The following is an 11391-nucleotide window of genomic DNA, read 5'->3' on the forward strand; positions in this document are numbered from 1 at the left end:
ATGAGAAGGTGTGTCCAAACTTTTGGCCTGTACTATATATATATATAATACAGTGTGTATGTATGTGCTGTTTTGTGATAGTGGTATTGTAAACTAAAACAATGCATCATGTCTTCTAAGATAATCAATGTTTTCAAAGTAAAATCTTGATCTGCAAAGTAATAAATGTGGTGGAGAAAAATGACAAGCCTTTCCAGTGGTGGAAGAAAAATTCAGATCCTTTACTTTTAGTAAAAGAAGTGATAGTCCCATGTGCATGTAGGGCTAGGTTAAAATAGTCGATTATCCTATTCAAATCCATCTGTGTTTGACTGATCTGATATTGATTTAAAAAAATACAGAAATCGATCTTTTAAAGCTATAGTGCGTAGTTTCTGTCGCCCCCGTGAGGAATTCTAAGTAATGACAACAAAACTGTCGGCGTGTCCACATGACACAAGCCTTACGTGATCGCGCACGCGCCCCCACCCCTCCTCCATGCAGCTGCTAGTAGCCACGGAGGACACGGAGGATTAAAAAAAACATGATGGACTCTTCAGAAGAGGTCATTATCTTCACTCGAGGTTCTGCGCGGGAAAGTCACCGGATGATACAATCTTCTGAACACAGCCATACTGAGAAATACAGAGAGAGAGTTGTGTGGAGCTGATAGTCTTAATTAGCTTTGTAGCAACTCATTTGGCAATGGCTTGAATGTAACTGACATTTATTAATATCCAAAAGTTACGCACTAAAGCTTTAATATCCTTTTATATTGTGTTGACGAGTCAAATCAACTTCAACTTCAACTTTATTTGTGTCCTTGAAGGGCGATTAGGTGTGCAGAAACTATAAACATATACAAGACACATAAATGCATCCAAGTTCTACACGCAGTCCAACTGGAACACAACCGTTAACCATGACAATGACTGTCATGTTAGAAAAAGTACTAACTTTTTGATGGTCAATTCCTAATGTAAACATTACATCATAAGTTCTCTGAGAATCTCTTTTATATCCAAGCAAAATTGTTATTGTAACTGAAAATTCCCTAACCTAATTGAAATCAAATCCAATCGTAAATATAATCGAAATCAAATCGATTGGGGAAATCATTGGCGATATCCAGCCCTAGTACATATACGTAAAAATACACTTTTTCAAATAAAAAGTCAAAATTTGAGTTAAGTTAAGTAAAATTATTAGCTAAATGTACTTTAAGTATTAAAAGACATCACTATGTAGAATTACCCCTTCAGAGTGTTACGTTATTATACATATCATATTATTGGATTATTATTGATGCATTAACATGTAAGCAGCTTTTAATGTTGTAGCTTGTAGAGCTGGTGGACCTAATTATACTACTTTATATGCTATTGCATAGTTTAATCTATCAATATGCAAAGTATGTGCAAGTACATGTGTGTTGATCATATGTTTTGTATCTTTTTGCGCCTGCAAAGTAACTGTGGCAGGTAGATGATTGTAGTGAAGTAGAAGGGGGATACAATGGACATACTCAAGTAAAGTACAACTATCTCAAAATTGCACTTAAGTAAAAGAACTTGACTTAATGTACTTGTGTTTTTTCCATAACAGCATCTACAATAATTAGCATTCCTTTTACCACATCTGTCCAGTTCTTCTTTTTTGACAGCTCCCTGCAATTCCTTCTCCAGCCACCAGGTGACGCAGCTGAGTCTTCCACACAAGGCAGATGAATCACAGTTGTTAATGGGTAGGGTTTAAGCAGAAACACAGCTCTGAACGCACACACAGTCCCACACACACACATGCACAGACGACTAGACACCTGCTCTGCAGCCTTCATCTGGAAGTGGCCACAGCATGCGGGGGAGAGCCGCTGCCCCCTGCCCCCTGCAGAATGAGATCATCTGAGGGAGGCGCGGAGCAAGGCAGCCCTGCAGGTCCCACTGCAGAGACAGACCTGGCCTACGTTTCCGCCAGGGTCAAGGACAGGGCGCTGCTAAAACACTCGGCCCCTGTCACTTTCCTTATTGTGGTTACGCACCAAAGCTCTAAACTACCCCTGCATGACCCTCTGCTGGTGCTTCTCCGTTCCACTGGTTTCACTTCCTACAGGTCTGATTGGGAGAGTAAACTGATATTACGCCACAACACTATATATAGGATTCGTAGAGAAAACTTCTGGAAAGAAAGAAAGAAAAAAGCAAGTAGAGCTCCTGACACCTGTTCTAGACAAAGGCACAGCTAACAGTGAAGAACAGCCACTGAGGATGAAATCACCTTGGCGAGGAAGCTTTTTTAGTGCCACACTTCTGGAAGGTTCCAGGCAGCACTGTTTCATGTGCTGCTGAAGGCTGCAGTGTTTGAACTCCAGCTCCACACTGACTGCAGCAGACAACCTGGAGGCAAGCCAGTGAGGAAGGGGGAGAGTGACAGAGTTAGACAGAGACAGAGAGAGAGAGAGAGAGAGAGAGAGAGAGAGAGAGAGAGAGAGAGAGACAGGAGGCAAATGAAAAGGGAGAGAAAGAGAAGAGCAACAGCAGGGATTCTATTTGACAGCCAGTAAATGGTTTTGTCCCTCAGATCCCCTCAAATAAAACAACTGACGTGCAGGTTTAGAGATGCTTGATGATCTAGCACCGTGGGCCGCAAACAGAAAAACGTTTGGGGGACAGAAAACTAAGTGCATGCTTATATCCATTTCATCACAACATGATTGAAATAGGCAGGGAATAGAAGGCCCGACAAAATCCTCTTATCCGATTTGAGGCCATTAATCATTTCTGCCTCATGATGTAATTTTGGAAAACATGTCATTTCTCAGTAACAGGTAGGCCGGAATGACGATGGGCTTGGCTCATGTGCGGCTATAGGCTGTTGTTGGCCCTTGCACAGCTACTGCCCTTATTGCATGGCTGTAAAACCATTCACGCTTACTCGGAGAGGTTTGCTGGTTTAACTTTGTCCATTGACTAGGCCAGACCTTTGGCCAGTGTATGCTGGGAAACAGCCGAAATTGCCCGAGAGTCATAAAAACGAAGACGCCCCTTCCCAGTCGTATTTAACATCAGTGCAGAGTATAAGGAAGCAATTGCACAGAGGCACAGTACAGTATATAGGCTTATCTCACATATGCTGTACACGCGTGGATGTTCAAACACATTCAAAAGCAAACAATCACACAATGCAAAAGGTCTTTTAACTTATAGCTTGACATCCATGACGCACGTACGAGTGCAACAACTGCCATTCTCTCCCATGAAAGGTGATCCACTCCCTTTGCAAAGAACCAGCAGGTGCATTACAAAACCTCATACATTAATAATGGTGTCCGTGTCTTTCAGTTACACAGGTCAACATCTTCTCATATATGTCACCAGCGCCTCATCGCTCAAAGTCCTCACAGGCCACTTAGGTATACAAATTAGCCTTCTCTTTAAGCTTTTTTTGCTTGAAAGCTGCTTTATTTTCAACTTTGATTGTGCGATAACACTACGCTGCACAGTGCATAGTGTATCTCACGTGCTGTGTGCCATACCGCCCCCATCGCCAAAAATCAAACTGACCCACATGGTAGGTTTTTCTGTAAAGTGAACAATGCAATCGGTGGGAGTGTTATTACAGGTCATTGGGAGGTGACATAAATGAAGATGGAGGGGTGACTTCAGCCTTGCCTCTGCTGAACTAGAGTGACCTTTGATCCCTGTGTTATGGAAATGAAAGCTGCCGTTTTATAAAAATGTTCTGGGCTGGGCTGTGTCCGATAAGGACTCATTATGTGAGGCAGTTACACATTAACAGAACTGATAAGAGGAGGGGAAACACAGTAGTGAGCGTAGTGCACAGGTATATGCATATCAGCCTCCAAGATAAAATCACCATAGGCCTGGAAGAGGTCTTCTGAGACCTGTGGATCATTAAATCTCAACTCTGTTATGTCATTATAATTGTGGAGGACTACAGATGGAAAGTAGCATAATGCTAAATCTGGTGCAGCCATCTTTTTAATGTAACTGCACATTGTCCTGCTAAATAAACTAAACAAACTAAACTAAAGGGCACGTCATCAACCAACCGAAATGCTGATTCTGCAAATTGGGTGTAGGGCGGCTATAGAAATCGGACATGAGGACCGAAGTAGAAAGGTATTCTGATTTAAAAGTATTTATGACCCAACAGTAAACCATTGTCTCTTGACAACCGTTTTATTGGCGCAATTCACCACAGAGGTTCTAAAATGCAGTTAAGGGTTCATGGCAACTACATATTAGTATCTAAGTTGTTCACATTTTATGTTTTTTTTTTTTTTTTTTTTTGCAGAGAGGCAAAAGGTGAATTTATACACCTCTACATACATGTTGTGCATGCTCCAGCTTATCTGGTTCTTCTGACAGGCCTTTGTGCTATGACCTTTGGCATTACATAATCTTAACGGTGACAAAAACCCTGTAGCAAAAAAAAACAACAACACAGATTTAAAGGAAAAGAATCCAATGTGCTCAAGATTAGGTAGGTTGGGGGGGGGGGAAAGCCTGACTGATTCTAAAGCTGCTCAGCAGATCACATGGCACGGGCAGCATCACCTCTACAAACACCGCAGATGGAAGTGGGAACCACTTTGGATCCTCCGTTCTTACATCTATGTGTGAGATATTGAGCTTTTCACAATCCCTACTCTCTACTTATAGTGTGGCATATGTGTCTAATAATACAGTAAGAGAGGCAGTATAATTGGGAGGAATGTAGTGGGGGGTGGGGGCTGTATTGGGACATGCAGACTCTAGTAGATTTTCTGAGTGGTTCTTCCAATCCTTCTCCTTGCTCATCCCTGTCCACCCTCCTCCATCTTCTCCTCAGCAGCTTCCATGGGATCAGGCCAGAGACAGGTGGTCACTGGGTGATCAGTCATGCATGAGCAATCAAGCCATCAGATACTCCCATCCACACCAGCCAGCTCAATTAGACCTCAGAATCCACAGTCGCCGGACAGCAACACCCACAACAAGCCCAGTCACATATCACACATCTAAGTGTGCATGCACGCAGACAAACATACACATGCACAGACTTATTACAAACTATTACACTCAAACACTTCAGCACTGACAATGCATATCATTATGTATAACATTTAAAGTGATGAAGACTTGCACAGCAGACCGGAGGAACTTTGGTCAGGAGCCACACTGAACTACACACTATATCGCAGTCTGTGGTAACCTTGTAACAGCAATTGAAAGAAAAAAAAAGCAAAAAAAAAAAAAAAGCATGGGTATCAATATGTTAATGAATACCACAAGAATGATTCACCCAAACTGGGTCAGTAATATCCCAGTTGCGAGTAACAAAATACGCTCCTGGTAGCTACTTATCAAAACTATCTTCTTGGGTCTCCCTAAAAATGATGCCCATATGCACACACACTGTCCAAGAAGCTTGTCTGCTATGCCTGTGGCACTGACTGGGATGTCTATGGACAAGATGCAGCGGCAGCGCAGACCATGGGAGTGACGCATTGCAGGTACAAACACACCAATCAGAGAGCGCGATTTCTTTCAGCTACGTCTTGAGCCCCATCACAGAGTAGCAGAAAGTATTCATACACCGTTATATAGACCACCAGCAATACGCAATATCATTTCTAATATCGACGTCACAGCCTTCGGGCAGCGGTACGTACGTATTGCAGGTGTTTCTTGATTTTCTTGTATAGCTAATGATTTATTTAAAAGTGTATTTAATTAATTTAATAACGGAGGAAAAGGGAAGTTGGCGGAGTGATTTTGAAAAGAGGAGGAGTTTAGGATAGCCGTTAAAGGCGAGTCCAGTTGCTTCTTCCTCAGTGTGTTCACAGAGATTGTCAGTTCGTTTAGGTTTGTTACGGATTTTGTCGTGAACTAGCCGCTGCATCTACATCGAAATGGTAAGAAAAAGCAATGTTCAATTTTCTCTCCGGTCTAGAATCGGTTGACATTCCCACAGCAGTTGTGTTCTTTTTAATGTGCGAAGTTAATGTTAATAAAACGTAACGTCACGAGTGGCTAAGCTGAGTCCATGTGAACTACCGCAGTGCTGGCCGAATAACTGACAGCTTGCTAGTTGCTAGGTAATGCTAGCTTGTTAGACAAAGCTAAAGCTTCGTTGGTCTGAATAATTTCAGTAACGTTAAATTGCCACCCGTGTGCCTAACGTAAGCGCAGTAACGTTTTTATTTTTATTTTTTAAAGTTCAGTCACACTTCAAACGACATGATAGTTAACCGTTAAGTCGCCTAATAATGTTTATACAAGCCTATCGGCATTCTATCTGACGTCAGCGTTAATGTTGGCTTTGCTAAATTGTGATGGTGGCCGAACATTCGTCCGTTTTGTCAAATACTTCAGCTACTAACGTTACCACCTTAAGCGCTGATTGGGAAGTAGCGAATGCTGTGACATCAGCCAACCGATGCCTTGCTTGTGACGATTGCTAACGTAAATGTTGTATTAGTATGATATACATCCACTTTGTGCTGAAAGTGTACAACGTGGTGTTACTGTAAGCCAGCATATAACTATAGCTAGCTAACTCTAGCCTTTCCTAGCTAACATTTACCGCCAAATTGAATGTCGTCCATTATCTATGGCGAAGTTGGCGTCATCAGTCATTCAAATGTAGAAATCTCTTACTTAACGTGTGAAGAGCACGCCTTAATATTTATGCGGTCCCCCAAGTTCAGTAACTGTTAACAAGATTGTTAACCCACACAAACTCCTGTTTTGTGTAACGTTAGTTGTTACAGATGGTGACACAGCTCAATAACGTTATTGCAACCTCCAAGAATTACCAGCGTAGAAATGGGTTTCGAATGAGTTGCGGCCCTAACTTTGAAGCCATTCATGTTTTAAGATGGTAAATGCTAATTCTGGATATGTTTACATCATCTTGTATTTTACAGGCTGATCAGCTTACAGAAGAGCAGATTGCTGGTAAGACATCGCTGCATTGATCTACTTCTTTCTCATATCCTGCAAAGTGGCCTGCGTTATGGATCCTTGCATCCCTTGCAGTGGATTTATACTTTTGCCTTTTAAGGCGTTCCACCGGACAGCCTACTGGTCATAAAACAGGAATGAATGAAACTGCTGTTGCTTGTTGGCTCTGAATTGCAGAAGGACTCCCTCATGGAAAACTTTGCATTTTCATGGTTGCCATGTAATATATGATGTAATCTGAAAGGGGTTGTATATTCTGGATGTTGGCAGTCACCTTTTTACATGCTGTGCATGATGTGTCCTTTGCCCTGGGTGTGTTCTCATTAGATGGAATGACTCAAGAACAATTGCAGTAGCAACTTTGATATCCCATGATATCCCAACATGAGACCTAGATGTTGTAATCTAAAGTGTGTGTGTGGACATCGCACCACTATGTGCTCAGAGACTGTAGGTCTAAATGTGGCACAGTTGTAGTGGCTTCCCAGCTTTTGTTGACTTGATTCAGTTTAGGTCTCAGGTTTCACATTGTGCTGATCATACTCTAGCTGTATTTCACTGGTCTCTGCTTTTAGTTGCTTGATGTTCTGCTGACATGTGCCAGATTGTCGGTTTGTACAAACCGCATGACATGCATCACTACAGTGTTTTTTATTTTTTTTATTTAATTTTTTTTTAAAAGTGCAGTAAGTGACTGCAGTGATGTGGAGTTTTAATGGCCTGTACCAAGGGATTAGCTACGCCCCCGACCCCACGACATTTCCTGCAGTTGATGCAGACTGCAGGCCTTTCCTCATAACAAAGGGTGTTGCCCTGTGTTTGAGACCCACCCCCCCCCCCCTAAATTGTAGGGCAGGTTGTAGTTTTTAGGACCCGTTAGCTACTGCATGCCACTACACATTGCCCATTGGCCTCAACACACTTGATACGTGTCATCGTTCCTCGTCCCTCACGGCTCCACCAAACCGCACAGGCTGTCATTTGCTGCTGATGTATCCTGACTGCCCTGCTGCTTAATCTCATGGTCGCTACCCTTGTTTAGCCAGAAACGACGACCGTTGAAACTCAAAACAGAAGGGCTCAGCCGTATGCTGTGGCTAGTTTAGAACTGAAACATCAAGTGATGTAATGCCCTTGAGTATTGAGCCAATTCAGGTTTTGGGTCAATTGGTCGTCTTTAGGATGAGAAGTTTGTTATGCAAGGTGGTCAGACAACATTTAAATCTATATCTAATTGATTTTTGCCTTTTCCAGTGTTTTATATATTACAGCCACTATCTTTCCAGTTCTGCTGTGTTTGTATATCTAGCTATAGGTGTAATATCACTGCCTAATGAAGCCCATCTACTTTTTTTTTTTTTTTTTTTTAAATCAGAGTTCAAGGAGGCGTTTTCGCTCTTTGACAAGGATGGAGATGGCACCATCACCACCAAAGAGCTGGGAACTGTCATGCGCTCTCTGGGCCAGAACCCCACAGAGGCAGAGCTGCAGGACATGATCAATGAAGTGGATGCTGATGGTGAGAACTCGGTCTGGCTTCAAAACCTGCTAACCATACACAAATTACTTGTGATGTGCTAGATGAAAACCCCTCATCAATGTCGTTTTTGTTGTTGTTTTTTTTAAGGAAATGGAACGATAGACTTCCCAGAGTTTCTCACCATGATGGCCAGGAAGATGAAGGACACAGACAGTGAGGAGGAGATCAGAGAAGCATTCCGTGTCTTTGACAAGGTAAATGGTGTCAGCGCTCCCACGTGCACCTATGCGTGTATGCAGCGGTTTTCATAATGTGCTTACTGACCGATGTCATTTTCAGGATGGTAATGGATACATCAGTGCTGCTGAGCTGCGCCATGTGATGACAAACCTTGGGGAGAAGCTGACTGATGAAGAAGTGGATGAGATGATTAGAGAAGCAGACATTGATGGAGATGGACAGGTCAACTATGAAGGTTGGTAGATGTTGCATTTCCAATTTATATATATATATATATTTTTTTTTTTAGTTTTTAAATCTGTTTTTGGTCACTCATTGGATACAGTGTCTCAAAATATTTTTTTTCTTCTCTTCCCCCCCCCCCACCCCCCTGCAGAGTTCGTACAAATGATGACGGCGAAGTGAAGGGCTTGTACAGATTTCGTATATAAATAATTTGCCTTTTTTTTTTCTTTCTTTGTGTAATTTATCTGTAAAATCTTAATAGCCCCCTTCGTCCCTGCCCCATCTGCTGTCCAAAGGAACTGCATGTAAACTGCATAGGCTCTTGTCCCCATGTCCCTTTTTTCTTTTGCTGTCATGGTGTTTTGGAGTGACGGAATGGTCATACAACCAGATGCCTGTGGAGGCCCCTGGGAGCCGGAGTACTTCGAATCTTCCCGTCTTGCGTGCTCGGGGCCACTCCACGCATGGCGACATTGGAAACCTGTCAGCTGGTTGTCCCTTGGCAACACTGTTGGCATGGAAACAATGTAGAGGAGTTTAAACTCTGCATGGACTACGGACAAAGTATATATTGTAATCTCTCAGCATTGCACTACTGCAAAAAATGACACGGGTGTATCTCCTAGGTACTCGTACAAACTTTTTTTGTATCTGCTGTTCTAATACCAGAAAACGACTAATCTTACCATGCTTTTTAATGTTTTACTCACTTTTACTTTTTTTTTTTTTTTTTTATGACTTCTGGTCATGCCTCAAATAATCCATTCCAAGTTGTATATTTTTGTTTTCCAATAAAAATTACAATCTACCCGGTTTTGAAAATTGTCTTGTTTTCTCAGTTATAATGGATCCTTGAGTTTGTATACCCTGTAATTCCCATTTTTGTATTGAGGACAGGATGCTCCGTTTTTGATAGGATTTTTTTTTTTTGTTGCTTGGAATACATATGAAATGTTTACCGTTTTTAAATGTCCCCTGTTAATTTCCAAAAAGCACTGAGGAGCATCTGCCAATGCCTCTTAATGTTCAGATAAGCTTAGATCAAATCTGTATTGTCATAAAATAAAAGCACTGAGTGGGATCAAAGGCCTCTAGTTGGAAGTGCACACAATGGTACTTTGACATTGGATTAGCCTTGTACTGTCTCAGTCGGACTACGCAGGACGTGTGTTGTCTGCTAACTTTGGCACAGCACCATGTAGAAGCTGACGGCCTCATGTCTTACTTGGCATTTGCCCCCAATCACAAGGTGCAGGTGACGAGCGTGCATCAGAAACCATGGTGTAAATAGAGTTTTTTTTTTTTTTTTTTTTTTTAATTCTGAGTTTGTTACAGTAGCTTGCAGAGATACTAAGTTTGTTGTTTTGATGAATGACAAAATAAAGCTCTATTGTGGACCTCAGCTCTTGTCTCCTGTGTGAAATTTATGGCTGCTGTTTTAGGTTGTGGTTGGACTCGTGCTTTATTAAAGTTATGTTGGTTTTTGACTATCCATTGGGAGTAGCGAGGGCTGCAGTTCTTTGTAGCTTGGTCAGTCAAAAAATGAAAAAGTAACTAGTACATTGAAACAGTCTATATTGTAAATAGGGAGTTTACTTAACCTGATTTGATTATCCTTAATCTTGTGTGTAGCTTAAAAAAATGCCATATCCCTTTATTGGAGTCTGCATAGGAACAGCTTCAGTTTTCAAGACGGAACAAAAAAGGAACACCACGATCCACAGCAATCTCAGGTGTGAATTGATGACACAAGTTCTCATCTTGTCAAAACTAATTATCACAAGACTTAAAAAAAAAAAAAAAAACTCTCCCAACTGAAGTGTCATCACAGTCTACTTATAAAAAGCTGTTAATTACACAACTCATGTAACACTAGTCTTGGCTCTCCTGCATTCATATTGTCCAAAATAAAAGAGTGTGACTGTACAGTACATCAGGTACTTTGATCGTTTTCTAAAATCTGAGGATTTTTACTTTTAATACTTTAAATGCTGCTTTTTGGATGCTTTTATATAGGCCTTAGTGGTCCCCTAATACTGTATCTGGCAAGGTGGAGGGTGGGGGTGTGGCCTTGATCAACTGCCACTTTGCTGTTTTGAAAGCCATGATGTCTCTCTCTCTCATGGGTGGGCCAAATTCTCTGGGCGGGCAAAGCAGAGAAAGGGGAGGTAAACTTGCTCCTTATGACCTCATAAAGAGAAGATTCCAGATCGGCCCATCTGAGCTTTCATTTTCTCAAAGGCAGAGCAGGATACCCAGGGCTCGGTTTACACCTATCGCCATTTCTAGCCACTGGGGGACCATAGGCAGGCTGGGGTAACTCATATTAATGTTAAAAAACCTTATAAAGTGAAATTTTCATGATAAAACTGACATACTTTTACTTAAGTAACACATTATTTTACTTATAACTATATAAAGGATCGGAATACTTCTTCCACCACTGATGAATTCTTGGCTCAATCGAACCATGTAGCCTAGCAACGAGGCCGAATGTTG

The 11391-nt window shown here is 41.7% G+C and overlaps 1 protein-coding gene across 1 annotated transcript; it reads left to right on the top strand.

Annotated features, from left to right (window-relative positions):
- Positions 1-5757: 5757 nt before the first annotated feature.
- On the top strand, positions 5758-9701 carry calm2a (calmodulin 2a (phosphorylase kinase, delta)). Its single transcript, XM_039784131.1, has 6 exons — positions 5758-5896; positions 6911-6941; positions 8323-8466; positions 8575-8681; positions 8767-8902; positions 9044-9701. The coding sequence occupies exons 1-6, from the start codon at positions 5894-5896 to the stop codon at positions 9070-9072; spliced, it is 450 nt and encodes a 149-aa protein (XP_039640065.1). The 5' UTR covers positions 5758-5893; the 3' UTR covers positions 9073-9701.
- The last annotated feature ends 1690 nt before the right edge of the window (positions 9702-11391 follow it).

This window comes from Perca fluviatilis, chromosome 19 (assembly GCF_010015445.1).
Source record: "Perca fluviatilis chromosome 19, GENO_Pfluv_1.0, whole genome shotgun sequence".
Classification (NCBI taxonomy): Eukaryota; Metazoa; Chordata; class Actinopteri; order Perciformes; family Percidae; genus Perca; species Perca fluviatilis.